Source organism: Fistularia commersonii, chromosome 25 (assembly GCF_037954325.1).
Source record: "Fistularia commersonii isolate RoL2024-O1a breed Wild chromosome 25, RoL_Fcom_v1.0, whole genome shotgun sequence".
Taxonomy (NCBI): domain Eukaryota; kingdom Metazoa; phylum Chordata; class Actinopteri; order Syngnathiformes; family Fistulariidae; genus Fistularia; species Fistularia commersonii.
Genome location: NC_141308.1, coordinates 12534029 through 12550877, shown reverse-complemented (window position 1 = coordinate 12550877; position 16849 = coordinate 12534029). Strand labels below are relative to the sequence as shown.

The 16849-nt window shown below is 41.5% G+C and overlaps 2 protein-coding genes across 3 annotated transcripts; both read left to right on the top strand.

Annotated features, from left to right (window-relative positions):
• The first annotated feature begins 1053 nt into the window (after positions 1-1053).
• LOC147219342 (neuropilin and tolloid-like protein 1) lies at positions 1054-12691 on the top strand. The gene is made up of 10 exons (XM_086172119.1): positions 1054-1209; positions 1602-1667; positions 3113-3247; positions 3315-3563; positions 10162-10203; positions 10280-10407; positions 10500-10728; positions 10835-10948; positions 11026-11170; positions 11924-12691. Exons 1-10 carry the CDS (start codon positions 1182-1184, stop codon positions 12429-12431), a joined length of 1644 nt encoding a protein of 547 aa, XP_086028245.1. The 5' UTR covers positions 1054-1181; the 3' UTR covers positions 12432-12691.
• Positions 12692-13302: 611 nt separating this feature from the next.
• atpsckmt (fATP synthase c subunit lysine N-methyltransferase) lies at positions 13303-16840 on the top strand. Of its 2 annotated transcripts, none has more exons than XM_086172121.1 (4): positions 13303-13850; positions 15965-16102; positions 16313-16363; positions 16444-16840. In XM_086172121.1, the coding sequence occupies exons 1-4, from the start codon at positions 13575-13577 to the stop codon at positions 16651-16653; spliced, it is 675 nt and encodes a 224-aa protein (XP_086028247.1). In that variant the 5' UTR covers positions 13303-13574; the 3' UTR covers positions 16654-16840. The 2 variants fall into 2 exon arrangements, with proteins under 2 accessions (XP_086028247.1, XP_086028248.1); XM_086172122.1 differs by having other exon boundaries at positions 15965-16121.
• The last annotated feature ends 9 nt before the right edge of the window (positions 16841-16849 follow it).

Genomic DNA, 16849 nt, shown 5'->3' with positions numbered 1-16849 from the left:
ACTACATGCAAAAACATGAATAAATATATACAATTATATAAATAAATTGATCAATCCATAAATAAATAAACATAAATGAATGAATGAATGAATAAATAAATACTACATGCAAAAACATGAATGAATATATACAATTATGTAAATAAATCATAAGTCCATAATTAAGTAAACATAAATAAATGAATGAATGAATGAATGAATGAATGAATGAATGAATGAATGAATAAATACTACATGCAAAAACATGAAAAGATATATAGAAATGTATAAATAAATTGATTAATCCATAAATAAATAAACATAAATGAATGAATGAATAAATAAATACTACATGCAAAAACATGAATAAAAATATACAATTGTAAAAATAAATTGATCAATCCATAAACAAACATAAATGAATGAATGAATGAATGAATATATAAATAAATACTACATGCAAAAACATGAATAAAAATATACAATTATAAAAATAAGTTGATCAATCAATAAATAAAGAAACATAAATGAATCAATGAATATATAAATAAATACTACATGCAAAAACATGAATGAATATATACAAGTATACAAATAAATCATAAGTCCATAAATAAATAAACATAAATGAATGAATGAATGAATGAATTCTACATGCAAAAACATGAAAAGATATACTCAAATGCATAAATAAATTGATTAATCCATAAATAAATAAACATAAATGAATGATTGAATAAATAAATACTACATGCAAAAACATGAATAAAAATATACAATTATAAAAATAAATTGATCAATCATAAATGAATAAACATAAATGAATGAATGAATATATAAATAAATCCTACATGCAAATGAATAAATAAACACGTTAATATAGATATAAATCAAAAGATAAATAAATAAACAAACAAACAAATAAATAAATAAAAATAGGAAAAAGGTGGGGGTTTTAATCCCGGACGACGCCGGAGAGACAGATGGAGATGATCTGGATCCCCCGAGGATGGATTTGACGCAACAGGGGAAGAACCGGAGCAGAGAAGAGGAGGAGGAAGAGGAGGAGGAGGAAGAGGAAGAGGAGGAGGAAGAGGAAGAGGAAGAAGAGGAGGAAGAGGAGGAGGAAGAGGAGGAAGAGGAAGAGGAGGACGCTGGATGGCAGCTCTGCACTCCTAGCGTAGCGTCCTCAGGGGGAAGAGATGTTTCACCAACTTCTGCTGCACGTCGGTGAGTTTCCAGCCTGAATTTTTTTTTTTTTCTTCGCTTTCCCTTTCTTTTTTTTTTTTTTTTTATAATTGGAAGGAAATCAAAAAACTTGATATTTTTAATTTACCTATTTTTTGATTATTTTAGCAGGTTTTTTTTTCCTCCACGCACGGTGAGAAAAGTAGTCATTTCCATGCAAATGTGTTTCATGTAACAAAATGTTTTTAAATTGAATTTTGTGACTGTTTTTTTCCAGGTGTGTGGCCTCTAGGGGGCGCCAAAAACACACACACTTTTTTATTTTCATTTTTATTTCAAGCAACTTGTCACTTCTTCATTCTCTCTGGAGTTTCGTGTTTCCGTCATCTTAACTGCTTCCTCTTCTTCTTCGTCGTCGTCTTCCTCCCGCTAAGCGCTAGCAGCGAGCCTCGTCCCGCCCGAACCGTCGGATGCTAACGCTACCAAAGAGAGAAAACAAGGTAGTACGTCGCATTTGGTGCAAACGCGCTTGAAGTCCAGTCGTACCTCGACTCGGGAGTGGAACCGGCTCCGAGCTGTTAACTCAATTTGCTCGTATATCAAATAAAATTTCCCATTTTACCTGAATTGAAACGCTATTAATCCGTCCCGGCCCTCATGTTTGATTGCGTCTTTTTAAAGAACGAAAATGTACTTCATTGATAACAAATAATGTATATTATTTGTTATTAAACCCCCATAAATCTCCTTTTTTTACTCGTTTTTAAACAATAAAAATAAACATTTAAAAGGCAAATACTGTGTAAAAGTATGTAATAAAAGAATTCACCCGTTGAAATAAATTGAAATGCTGTTAATCCCTTCCAGATCCCTGGTTTTGATACATGTTTTTAAATTAAAAAAATAATGAATAAAAATAATTATACAAAATTTATAGATATAAAAATAAATTATTAAGAAATAAGAAATGACCTGCTTTTATTAATTGTATTTAGCTGAAAGATTGGATGAAGATGTCGTCAGTGGCAGAGCTGTTGTTAACTCATTGGCTACTTGATTAATGCTACAATGCTAACTTTGTATCTAAATCTCATTTATGGGCGGGGTGAAGTCGCACCTTTTTATAAAACCGTCAAACCGCCTTTGGACGCCTCGTCCATCGACGTTCCCGCCGTCTTCTGCACCAAACCCCTGCCAATTGTTCTCGGCCTTCTCGCAGACGATGCCCTTCGACACCGTAACTCACCCAAAAACTTCTCGCTCATGTTTTGCCAGTGTTTAGATGCTGCTAACACAGATCTGGACTTGTGTCCAGAAGCCAAAACCCCACTGAGAGACCACAAGTATCTCAGAAAAATCCCAAATCAATGAGTTTGTAAGTCGAGGTTCGGCTGGACGGCATTTCCGCATGTGGCCACTAGGGGGCGCAAGTGAGCAGGGATCGATGTAAACAGCAGCTTAAATCTTCTTGTTGTGGCAACTAGACTTCATTTTTTTCACATGGGGAGTTTCCGAATATAACTGCCGGGTTTTGAGTTGGTCTAGGTTTGTAAATGGTGGCTCGTTATGTAAATGGAAGAGTTGATGGACAGAACTTGGTCTAAGGGGAATGCTATGCTAACGGGAGTGTCGTTCTTTGGGGGCGAAGGAGCAGCTTTTGGGGATTACATGTCTGTGGAGGTTCTTGATCATCAATCCCATGGTGAATTCTTGTCCATTCTTCTTGTCATGTCAACTGGACTTGAATTTCTTTACTTGAAGATGTTTCCGAAATTCAAGTCCAGTTGCCACGACAAGAAGATTTCGACAGGAATTCCCCGTGACTTGTATGACTAACAACCTCCACAGTCTTTGCTCTGCTTCTTTAGAGGACAGGGTGAGGTAGGTGTCCGAAATTTGGTATTTTGGCCCAGAAGTGTCTCAGACCTCCTTCGTCCTCCACCAGTGAAGAACAACTCTGGTGTGACTCCAGCCGGCCTGTGCGGCACCTGGATCAAGGAGCCCGACGGCGGTTCCTTCACCTCCCCCAACTACCCGGAGAGGTACCCACCCGAGAGGGAATGCGTCTACATCATAGAAGGTTAGCCCCCGCCGCACCTCGCTAGCCTCCGTGCTCCCGCCTCTAGCTTACCCCCGGTGTACCGCAGCCGCCCCCCGCCAGTGCATCGACCTCTTCTTCGACGAGAGGTACTCCATCGAGCCGTCCTGGGAGTGCAAGTTCGACCACATCGAGGTGCGTGACGGGCCCTTCGGGTTCTCGCCCATCATTGGACGCTACTGTGGCCAGGAGAGTCCAACATACGTGCGGTCCAGCGGCAGGTACCTCTACATCAAGTTTGTGGCCGACGGGGAGCTGGAGGCCATCGGCTTCTCTGCGCGCTACAACTTTACGCAAGGTGAGCTTCGGGGGGGAACGCTAATGTTAACGCTAACGCTAGCCACCACAGTTGCGGCTTAAAATCCGAGGACTGGTAGTTTCTCTGAGTTTGGACTCAGTCAGGAAGTTGATCTTGGGGGTGATGAAGGTTGGAGTGGGGTCCTTCTTTGGCACTGCCTAGCGACACCATCCTCACCTGCAGTTCACCAGTTTGGCCACTTGCTGGATCCTGTCCTGCATCCACTTAGAATAAACTATAATAATATCTTGACATCCGAAAACAGAGTGCAGTTTGGGCTTCAGTGTACTTGTACTTCCAGCATACATGTGCTTTTAGCGCACTCATACTTGCAGCATACATGTACTTTCAGTGTACTTGCTTTTTCAGCGTACATGTACTTTCAGTGTGCTTGTACTTTCGGCGTTCTTGTATTTTCAGCATACTCGTACTTTGAGCATTCTTCCACTTTCAGTGTACCTGTACTTTCAGCGTACATGTACTTACAGCATACTTGTACTTGCAGCGTACATGTACTGTGTAATAGTAGTTTCAGTGTACCCGTACTTTCAGCGTGCTAGTACTTTCGGCGTTCTTGTATTTTCAGCATACTCGTACTTTGAGCATACTTAAACTTTGAGCATTCTTCCACTTTCAGTGTACCTGTACTTTCAACGTACTTGTACTTTCAGCGTCGATGTACTTTCAGCCTAATTGTAGTTTCAGTGTACCCATACTTTCAGCGTACTTGTACTTTCAGCGTACTTGTACTTTCAGCTTAAATATACTTTCAGAGTAACTGTAGTTTCAGTGTACCCATACTTTCAGTGTGCTTGTATTTTCAGCATACATGTACTTTCAGGGTAGTTGTATTTTCAGCGTACATGTACTTTCAGTGTACTCTTACTTTCAGCGTTCTTGTACTTTCAGCATACTCCTACTTTGAGCATACTTGAACTTTGAGCATACTTGAACTTTGAGCATTCTTCCACTTTCAGTGTACTTGTACTTTCAACGTACTCGTACTTTCAACGCACATGTACTTTCAGCGTACTTGTACTTTCAGTGTACCCGTACTTTCAGCATACTTGTACTTTCAGTTTACCTGTACTTTCAACGTACTTGTACTTTCAACATACTTGTACTTTCAGCATAGATATACTTTCAGTGTAATTGTAGTTTAAGTGTACCCATACTTTCAGTGTGCTTGTACTTTCAGCATACTCATACTTTGAGCATACTTGAACTTTGAGCATTCTTCCACTTTCAGTGTACTTGTACTTTCAACGTACTCGCACTTTCAACGCACATGTACTTTCAGCGTACTTGTACTTTCAGCGTACTTGTACTTTCAGCGTACATGTACTTTCAGTGTAATAGTAGTTTCAGTGTACCCGTACTTTCAGCATACTTGTACTTTCAGTTTACCTGTACTTTCAATGTACTCGTACTTTCAACGTACTTGTACTTTCAGCATAGATATACTTTCAGTGTGCTTGTACTTTCAGCATACTTGTACTTTCAGGGTAGTTGTACTTTCAGTGTACTTGTCCCGGCACCACTTCCATCCCCTCGGCGGCAGCAGGATCCGGGTTTTGTTCTCTTGAGATGATCTCGGGGCTTCTTCCGTCCACGTATCTGTGAAAACCCCGTCTTGTAGAAACTCTGGGATTATTATGGTCTGTCTTCCTGGGTAATTACAGGATGCTTGAAGGACCATCAGAGTCCCTCATTAGGCCTCGGATGTTTACTGTCACCCTTTTAGTTTATATGTAGGATATTTTTTTTTGGTTTATGGCTCGGGGGGGACACTTTGGCACATCCCAGAAGAGTCCATCTCTGTTTTAGGGTTGAGTTGAAACACCCCCGTCCTGCAAAGTGGACTCTTCCACCAGGTAAACACACTGGTGAGAAACACAAGTAGATCACATTTGCAAAAAAATGAAATAAAATAACAACACATGTAATAAATGAAAATGAAGTACAAAAATCGAAACAAAATGAAATAAATCAAAACAAAATGAAATAAATTGAAATAAATTAAGGAAATTAAAGACAAGAAAAGAAAAGAAAAGAAAAGAAAAGAAAAGAAAAGAAAAGAAAAGAAAAGAAAAGAAAAGAAAAGAAAAGAAAATTAATCAGAACACAATGAAATAAAACAAAATAAAGAGAATCAAAACAAAATAAAGGTAATCAAACACAATTAAAGAAATCAAAACAAAATATATCAAAATAAAATATATCAAAACCAAAAAAAATCAAAACAAAATAAAAGAAATAAAAAATAGATAAATAAATCAAAATAAAATAGAAAAATTAAAGGAAATGAAAGAAAAGAAAAGAAAATTAATCAAAACAAAATAAATCAAAATGAAATAAATCAAAACCAAATAAATAAATAGATAAAATCAAAATAAAATTAAATGAAATTAAAGGAAAGGAAAGAAAGGGGAAAAAAAGAAAAGAAAAGACAAAACAAAAGAAAATGAATCCAAACAAAATAAAATAAAACAATGTAACTCAAAATAAAATTAAATAAAATAAAATTAATCAAAACAAAATAAAATTAAATAAACAAAAATGCTTCTTTTTTTTTTTTTACTCAGACTTCAACGCTCTGTCATCGGATTGTTTGCAGCTGTTTGGCTGAAGGACGATTGCAAACACTCCCCTGTAGCTGCAGCTGACCAGAGGGGGGGATGGGGAGGGCAACACACACACACACACACACACACACACACACACACACACACACACACACACACACATGCGCTGGCGGTTAATGAAAGCGTGTCTTCAGGGGGATACAGCTTGTCAGCGCTGAGCCGGCGGCAGCGGCTTAAAGGAGTCCGAGGGGTTTTATTTCTTTTTTATTAGCACAAGAATTTATGCGTCACCTTGACGAACGACATCCCAGAATAATCTGCATCCCTTCATCCCTCAGAACAATTAAAAATTACACCAAATCTACCTTTAACGCGTGACAAATATGTGTATTATCGCCTGATTTATCGGCCTCTTGCAGATCGATCAGCCTCAGCCGGAGAACTGATCGATATTTATCAATAATTCACCGGTTAACTGTCCGATCGGTGTCGTCTCCACGGTAACCGGTTTACCGAAAGATTTGGGTGAAATCAATTTATAGTTCCTCTTTTTTTTTTCAGGATTAGTTTTTGTGAATACGTGGCATTCATCCCCAGAGCGCGAGTGTGTGTGTGTGTGTGTGTGTGTGTGTGTGTGTGTGTGTGTGTGTGTGTGTGTGTTACATGTTCACCCTGAACAATACAGAGGAAAGATTTACATAAACCGAGCCTTCTATATCTAATCTTTATGTTTTTGTCTCCTATTGGATATAAAACCCACGGGGATGGGCACACACACACACACACACACACACACACACACACACACACACACACACACACACACACACACACACACACACACACACACACAAAAAGTGAATAATCTGGCCAAGTCCGCAGCAGAAAGCTGAAGAAACACGAGAGGATTAATGAAGAAGAGTCCGCTTGATTCTTCCCCCGGTTGTCATCTTCACCTTCACCATCAGGAACAATTTTGTGTGTGTGTGTGTGTGTGTGTGTGTGTGTGTGTGTGTGTGTGTGTGTGTGTGTGAGACGCTCTGATCCTCCGCCGCCCCAAACAATATGAGACAACTCGCAGATGTGACCTTCTCATCACCAGGTTGCCGCCGCCAGGGTCCTAATCTGTCCCCGAAGTAAAGCCGGTAAATCTGGATTATTAATCCACCTCGCCAGTGGATTCATCAGCACAAAGGTTCAGGACACAATGTCTCCGCTTCGTCGGCGGGGGGGTTCGAGTTCGACGCCGTTTAACTCATGGGGGCGTCGTGATGATTAAAAAGCCGTGCTGGCCTCGTGCCTCCCCGATCTGTTTTTGTCAGTCTTTGTACTTTAAGCTGAAAACCTCGGGGTCGGGAGATTTTGTTTTAATCCGTCGCTAGTCGTCGAACGGCGTCGGAAAAACACGCAACCTCTCGCCCGTTTTTTTTTTTTTTTTCGGATTTTTATTAAAATCTCGATTTGCGGGAAAAGATGCTTTGAAACGGAGAGTGATTGGCGTTCAGAGGATATGCGCGCAGTTCTGTGTTTGGCCACTAGGGGGCAGCACCAAGCCCTATTTAGTCTAGTTAAGTTAGCGCACAATATCATCTGCAAACATATATATATATATACTGCTCAAAAAAATAAAGGGAACACTTGAACAACACAATGTAACTCCAAGTCAATCACACTTGTGTGAAATCATAGTGTCCACTCAGGAAGCAACACACATTCATTTGGACTTGTTTTAAGGACATTACATCAAAGTTGGATCAGCCTGGAGTTTGTTTTTACACTTTAATTTTGAGTGTGATTCCTAATCCAGGCCTCCATGGGTTGATACAATTGATTTCCATTGATCATTTTTGTGTGATTTTGTTGTCAGCACATTCAACTGTGTAACGAGCAAAGTATTTCATAAGAATATTTCATTCATTTAGATCTAGGATGTGTTTTTTAAGTGTTCCCTTTATTTTTTTGAGCAGTGTATATGTTAAAAAAATAAATATGTTATGAGTGTAATGGCGCTCATCACATATTTATTATATTAATGCAGAGCAAGTGTTGCCTGTACAGTAATTTATATAGATATATATAATTATTTTTATACAATCATGCAATTTTTTATACAATTTTTTACAAATTATATACAATTTTTTTCCAATTTATATTATTTATTTCCTTTTTTAATCTGAATGTTCGCAATTTTGTTGCTGCTACCCCCCAATTGCCTTCAATTTTTCCTGATTCTGATTCTGATACTAAAATGTAACTAAATGTAACAAAATTTAATTTAAAATGTGATCGGCAGGAATTGTGGGAAATGTAGTTTAGAGTCAAAGCACGTGTTTGATTTATTTATTTTTAAACTATCAGACTTTTTAAGACGTTCTCACGGGCCGCATAAAATTACATTATGGGCCACATTTGGCCCGCGGGCCTTGAGTTTGACACATGTTGTAACATCTTAATAAAACATGTCAATTTTTTTTTTTCCTAAATACAAGAAGGACTCAAATAAACACTTAGTAAATTAGCTTAAAAATAACCTTCAATCCAACGTCCCTTTTTCCAAAAATCTTTGTTGCATGTGAAATGTAATTTCGTTGTCTCTGCATTTGTTCATTGATTTTAAAAAATAAGATGATTCTTTATTGATCCCCATTGGGGAAATTTGTTTGTCACAGCAGCGCAACAATAACAATATCAATAAATATGAATATAAATATAAATAGAAGAGACAATTAAAAGGATGAAAACAATAGCAAGGAAAGGAACAAATAAGAGAATGACAACAAGGATAAAAATGACAACATCGAAGGTAAAAAAATAAAACATATTTCGTTCATACATAGCATAAAGGCAATAAAACGTAAGATTATATTAATATATATATAAATTAATTTTAATTTATATATATAATTTTTCTTTCAGACGTTTCAGCCCCTCATTCCGGAAGCTTCTTCAGTTCTGAATATAGTTTCTGAATATAACTGCCAGGGTTTTGGGTGCGTCCAGGCTATGGTTGCTTGTTATGTAAATGGAAGAGTTGATTCTCCCTTCAGCCGCAGGGAATCCCAAAATCTTAAACCTTAAAAAAGAAAAAAAAAAAAAAATCTCGACCACTTACTGTAAATTGTAATAATTTATCTGTATCTTTATGCATATATATGTTCATAACTGCGCAATATTTCACTTCATAACAGCTACATGTACAATATTTTTTCATACTCTTGTGCACTCCCAAGACCTTAAGACACTTTATAGTTTATTTGTATTTGTATTTGTATTTGTATTTGTATTTGTATTTGTATTTATTTATTTATTTATTTATTTATTTATTTATTTATTTATTTATTTATACTGTTTATACAATTTTCTACTACTATTTATTATTGTTATGTTTTTCTCGTAACTCTGGCACAACACTTTCCTTCGGGATGAATAAAGTTGTTCTTATTCTTATCTGCTTAGACTAGGGGTTGTTGCGTGACAAAAGAGCTAATTTGTGGGATTACCTGGATTGGACTGTGAAAAGCTAAAGCTAAAAAAAGGAGGGAAACCTGTTGGATCACATGGACCGAGGCCCATGTTGACCTCACCAGGGTGCCGGTTCTGGTAGTTTACATTCCAATCCAGGTAATCCAACAAATTAGCGCTTTTGACGCAACGAATGACACCTCCATTAGCATAACAACCCCCTTACATGTAGTTTCCGCAGATCAACTCCCCCCTGTAACCAAGACCCGCCCAAAACCCTGGCAGTTTTATTCAGAAACTCACCATAAGAGCTGAAGACGTCTCTTGGGATGAGGACTGGAACGTCTTCAAGAGGAGAAACTCAAGTCCATTCCTGGTTCCATTCCCGGCACCTCCTAGTGTGTCCAAGTGTTGTTGAGCAAGACAATGAACCCCTAACTGCTCCCCTACTGCTTATGGTTCATCCACGGCGGGTTCATTGCAGATAATGAATTTCCCCACGGGGATTAATAAAGGATAAATAAAAATCTGGTCTTTTTCTTTGTTTCCAGACCCCGAGTTCAAAGACCTGGGGGAGCTGCCCCCTCTGCCCTGTGAGTATTCACCCGTCCACCTCCACCGGGTGGAAGTAGCTCTAAGCTAATGAGTGCTTGTAACCTCCGGTCGCAGTTTGTGAGTTCGAGCTGAGCGGTCCGGAGGGCTTCGTGGAATCCACCCAGATCAGCCGCGAGGGTCAAGCCCTGCAGACGGAGGCGGTGGACTGCAGGTGGTACATCCGGGCTCCGCCTAGAGCCAAGGTCCGAAACGCCGCCCTTTCCCGTTTCCCCATTCCCGCCTGGAACGCGCCTGATCCGTTCTGAGGTGTTGTTTCGGGACTCGCCGACCGCAGATCTACATGCGCTTCCTGGAGTACGAGATGCACAACTCCAACGAGTGCAAGCGCAACTTCGTGGCCATCTACGACGGCAGCAGCTCGGTGGAGCACCTGAAGAACAAGTTCTGCTCCACGGTGGCCAACGACGTCATGCTGACCTCCGCCGTTGGCGTGGTCCGGCTATGGGCCGACGAGGGGAGCCGGAAGAGCAAGTTCAGGATCCTCTTCACCACCTTCCACGACCGTGAGTGAACCCTCCCGGGAATTCATCGCAAACACGCGATTCTGGCGTCAAAAAGTTGACGAAGCTGTCGATTAAAGCTGTGTAACAACCGCGTGGTGTCGTTCAGCGCCGTGCGAGGGAGATACCTTCTTCTGCCACAGCAACATGTGCATCAACCACACCCTGGTCTGCAACGGCATCCAGAACTGCGTTTACCCCTGGGACGAAAACCACTGTAAAGGTGCGCCGTCACCCCGCTGAGTGTGTGTGTGTGTGTGTGTGTTCGTTTCAAACACTCGCTGTCTCTTCCCCAACCAGAGAAGAGGAAGCCGAGCATCCTGGACACCCTGGACAACACCAACCTCACCATCATCGGGGTGACGTGCGGCCTGGTGGTCATCCTCCTCATCATCTCCGTCATCATCCAGATCAAACAGCCCCGCAAGAAGTACATCATCCGCAGGTCGGACGGTTTATTGCACTCTTGTGGCTGGAATTTGTATTGTAACATTAACAATAATAATAAAAATCATTATAATACATGTATTATAATGTATTTGTATTATATTATATATATATTATTTGTTTTATATATAATTTGTATTATATTTTAATTCCTCTTCCTTCAGCCGCAGGGAATGTTCAAATCTTTGTAGTTAACAGTTAACAGTTAAGACAATTTATATTTGATTGTATTTCTTATTCTTCCTCCTTCCTACTATTATCTATTACTGTTATTCTTTCACTTGAAACTCTGGCACAACAATTTCCTTCGGGATAATTAAAGTTGTTCTCACCTCATCTCATCTCACCTCATCTCATCTCATAATGAGGCAAAAGTGAACTCTACCGCCCCCTTGTGGCTGCAATGTACATTGCAACACGGGTTAAAACTGGATTTGTGGCTCTACCGCCCCCTAGTGGCTGAAATGTGTATTATATTTTATTATAACATAATATATATTATATTATATTAAATTATATTATATAATAGAGTATTTAATTGTATAATAATTGTAAAAAAAAATAAAGGTTTCTACTTCACGGATTTTTCCTATCACGGGTTCTTTTTGGAACGTAACCCCCGTGAAAAACAAGGGTTTACTACAGGAATAAATAATGAGCATAGTGGGAATGTGAAGTGAGGTATTTTATAGGTTTATGTTTGCACTCCCACGTGTGATTAATATAGTTCGTATTTCATCTTCGTTCACAGGGACGACTTTGACCCGGCCCTCCTGCACCCGGGCTTCGAGCCGCCTCACTACGAGCTCTGCACGCTACGCCGCGCCCCCTCCGGCGACCTGACGGACGCCGCCATGGCCGAGGACTTCGAGAAGTCCTACAAGCTCCGCCGCTCCTCTTCCAAGTGCATCCGCGACCACCACTGCGGATCGCAGCAGGGCAGCGTGCACGGCAGCCGGAGCAACCTGAGCGCCAGGGACGCCGGCGTCGAGTCCGACGGGGGGCCGCCGGCGATGGCGGGCCAGCAGTCGCCGCGGCCATCCCACCATAACACGCCGGCGGGTCGGCGGAGCGTCCTGGTGATGAAGCACAGCTACTCCCAGGACGGGGCGGAGGGCTACAGGGCGGAGGAGGAGGACGACCTCATGATGGACGACGGTCCAACCACCAGCAGGCATCACGCACACCATCACCAGCTCCACCACGGCGTGCCGGGACTGGATCACGCCGTCCATCGCACGCTCTCCAATGACTTCTGATTTAATATTCCTGCTGTTTTCCCCCGTCGAGACCAGAATTCCAACTTTTCCCCCTTTTAAAGAGTTTTTCTTTTCCGTTCTAGTTTTTTTTTTTTTTGCCTTGTCTCTTGTGGATACTATTAAAGATTTTGCCTTTCCTTTATTTACACAACATCAACCCTGTCGTCATTTAATTTTGTACGTTTATCGACACATGTTTTCAGTTAGGGCTGGAGGTTCATGATTTTTAGATATCGATCTATTGCACATCATCTGGTGTAGTTACAGGAATTCCCAAGTCACACTGAATATAAATATAAATAAATAAAAATAAATATAAATATATAATATAAATATAAATATAAATAAATATAAATAAAGTTGTCCTTATATTCAAATAACCCCTTGCTTAAATATAATAAATATATAAATAGATATAAATAAAGTTGTTCTTATATTCAAATAACACCTTACTTTTAAGCATAGAATTGCAGTAATTAAGATAAGATGAACGTTATTGATCCCCATAGAGGGAATCGCTTTGTCACAGCAGTGTAACAGTTATATCAAAAATAGAAAAAGTAAAATAAATATGACTAGAGAGACAGATGATAGTAAGACATCCATGAATAAATAGACAGCAACAACAACAACAGTGATAATAATAGACGAACATAAAGGAACATTACAATTCACATTACAATTACAAGTCCAAATTCCAGTAAAATTTATATTTAACACCGTTCTTCGTTTACTTTAAAATAAATACACTATATCATATAACGGGTGTTCCAATAATTTATCTATCGATTAATCGTCCTATTTGTGGTTGGGGATAATCGAAGGAGCGGAACCTTTGTTAGATTGTTTCCGACTTCCGGTCGGACCCATTATAGCGCTGCACGGGTCATCCGAGTGGACCGTCAGGATGGAAAGTGACTGTTAGAGCAATTAAAATAATGACTTCTTTCTCGTTTTAAGCCATCGAATAGATTTTATGCTGTTTAATAATTACTTTCCACCGATGATATGGTGATTTTCGGCAACGTCAGCCCACTCGGCTAGCTAGCTAAGCCGCTAGCCTGCTGTTGTTCATGGAGTAAGTTAGCGGGTTAAGCTAAAAGTTAACTTCCGGTTCTTCCTTTACGACTCTAACGCCCCCTCATGCCGGGAGAGGAGCTTCTCCTTCTGGGGTCGGCGGGTCAGAGCGACCCCGGTGCCGGGAAGAAGAGGAACCGGCTGGGTCTGATCCTCACCGGTGCGCTGGGAGGCTCCCTGGTCGCCCTGTACGCCGTGGCCGCGCCGTTCGTCACCCCCGCCTTCCGGAAGATCTGCCTCCCGTTCGTACCGGCGACCGCCGCGCAGGTGGAAAACGTCCTCCAAGTCCTCCGGTCCAGGACCGGGACTCTGGTGGACATCGGCAGCGGAGATGGGAGGATTGTGAGTCAAATACCGTGGTTGAAATTCATGTCCCCATTAATATCTACGTTCTTCTTCTTCTCCTTTGGGCTTTTCCCTTCAGGGGTCACCTCAGCGAAGCCACCTTCTCCATCCAGCCTTATTCTCTGGATCCTCCTCTCTCACACCAACTACCTTCATACTATCTCTCACGATGTCCATCGATCTTCTCTTTGGTCTTCCTCTAGACCTCCTGTCTGGTAGCTACACCTTCAGCAGCCTTCTACCCAGATCTTCACCATCTCAGTCATCACTTTGTCTCGGTCATACATGTCCTGCACCCCTGTAACAAATTCTTCTGTTCTTGTTTTTTTTTTTTCCTCAGGGGCTCCCGAAGCGAATCAACATTCTCATCCTCTCTCACTACATCCATAAATCTTCTCTTTGGTCTTCCTCTCGACCTCCAATTCCAGCATCCGTCTACCACTTTACCTCACTATCCCTCCTCTGTCCATGGCCCAACCATCTCTGACCTTCTCTCCAAAACATCTAACATGCGCCGTCCCTCTGATAGACTCATTCCTGATCCTCTCCATCCTGGTCACTCCAAAAGAGAACCTCAACATCTTCATCTCTGTGACCTCCAGCTCTGCCTCCTGTCTTTTGGTCACTGTTTCTAGACCAGTGGTTCTTAACCTGGGTTCGGCAGAGGTCAAGACACACACTGGACTCATATATATGATGACACGCCCCCCCCGGCCATCGCTGGCTGCAGGTGATTGTGCTACATAGGTGAAGCAGCGCCTTCTTGAACTGGTCTCTCAAAGGCAACAGCAGAAGTCACACCGATTCGCATTAAATATTCATTATTGTGATTTTGTTTTTAGGTGAAAATCATGTTTTGCTGGTTTTGTTCTTTGAACACAGCGATGTTGATGCACGGTTCGTTTTGTGCACCAGTAAAACATATACCTGTCCTGCATTTTGAAAAAAAATTACATTTTATTTTTCCTATAAAGAGGGTTCAGCGAATGCGCATATGAAACTGGTGGAGTTCAGTACCTCCAACAAGGTTAAGAACCACTGCTCTAGAGCATACAGCATGGCTGGTCTCATCACTGTCTCCTCTGCCTTCCCTTTCCTTCTGGCTGATAGTATTCTATCTCATCTTACCCCTGACACTTTTCTCCACCCATTCCTACCTGCTTGAACCCGTCTCTTCACCTCTTTTCCACACACTCCTATGCTATGGACTGGTGACCCTAAGTACTTGAAATCCTCCAGCTTCTTGATCTCCACTCCCGTTAGCCTCACCTCTCGTTCACACACATATATTCTGTCTTGCTGCGACTAACCTTTATTCCTCTACTTTCCAGAGCATACTTTCACCTGTCTAGATGTTCCTCAACTGGTTCCCTGCTCTCACTACAGATCACAATGTCATCTGCAAACATCATGGTCCACAGAGATTCCTGTCTAACCTCATCTGTCAGCCACTGCAAACAAGAAGGGTGTCAGAGCTGATCCCTGAAGGAGTCCCACCTCCACTTTGTACTTATCTATTACACCTACACCTACAACCTCAGGACTGTCTCACAGCGAGCATACATGTCCTGCACCAGTCTAACATACTCCTCTGCCAATCCAGACTTCCTCATACAATACCAGTTCCTCTCTCAGTACCATGTTGTATGCTTTTTCTAGGTCAAAAGCGCAATGCAGCTCCCGCTGACTTTCTCCGGACTTCTCTATTAGCATTCTCAAAGCAAATACTATATCTGTAGTACTCTTTTTAGGCATGAAACCATACTGCTGCTCACAAATGCTGACTTCTACTCTGTCTGGTTTCTGTTATTCTTCCCATAACTTCATTTTATGCCTCATCAACTTTATCCCTCTATAGTTACCACAATTCCGCACATCCCCCTTTATTCTTAAAGATGGGCACTTCTCAACCCATTAATATCAACCATTTTATCAGAATTTCTTCATAACGGAAAGACGGGAATGAAGAAACACCTGCACCCATGATGTTGTGTTGCACCTGTTGTCTGTTTTTGAGTGTCCACATCGTTCACGTACTCGTGTAAAAGTGAAATGCACTTGAAGTATCGAACGCAGAAGGAGCTGTCATGACGTCCCGTCTCGTGCCCCAGGTGATCGCAGCAGCCCGGCGAGGGTTCCAGGCGTCGGGCTTGGAGCTGAACCCCTGGCTGGTCTGGTACTCCCGCTACAGGGCCTGGAGGGACGGGGTCCACCGCTCGACCTCCTTCCACATCTCCGACTTGTGGAAGGTCGGTAGGGGTCACCGGGGTCGGTAGGATCCCTTTCGTCCTCAGCGTTCGTGTGTCCAGTCACGTGTGTTAATGAATGTAGTATTATGATACACAAAGACCAATATTTGCACCGTAAATGTCGTGAGATCTGCTTGGATACTTCATGATGAGCTCTTGTGTTCACATACAAGAGAGTCCGACTGATCTGACATTTTATCCCCTTTCCAGGTCAGTTTTGCACAATACTCCAATGTTGTCATTTTTGGAGTCCCTCAGATGGTGAGTTCCTCGGTATTTCGATAGAAGACAACGGTGAGCTGATCCCGACAGCTGTGTTTGAGACCTGGTTGTTTCCGTAGATGGACCAGCTGGAGCTGAAGCTGGCGAGGGAGCTACCAAGTACAGCCAAAGTGGTGGCCTGCAGGTTTCCCTTCCCCAACTGGGTCCCCGAACACACCGCCGGAGAGGGCATAGATGCGGTCTGGATGTACGACGCCGGGACTTTTAAGAAGTCGCACGTGGACAATATGACGGAGAGCGTGCCAGACCTGAGGGATTTGGATAAATGAGTTTTGTGAAACACTGACTTACGAGAAAGTGGAATAAAAAAATCTAACGCTACCAAAGCATCTGACGGCTGGAAGCTGTTAACCTGCACTATCTCAAGTGGGAGGTTTCTCGTCAGAAAAAAAGATGACCCTGCGCTACATCTTTATCTCTGACTTGTGTATTTAATAATAAATCCTTTCAAACTCGATGCTGCGT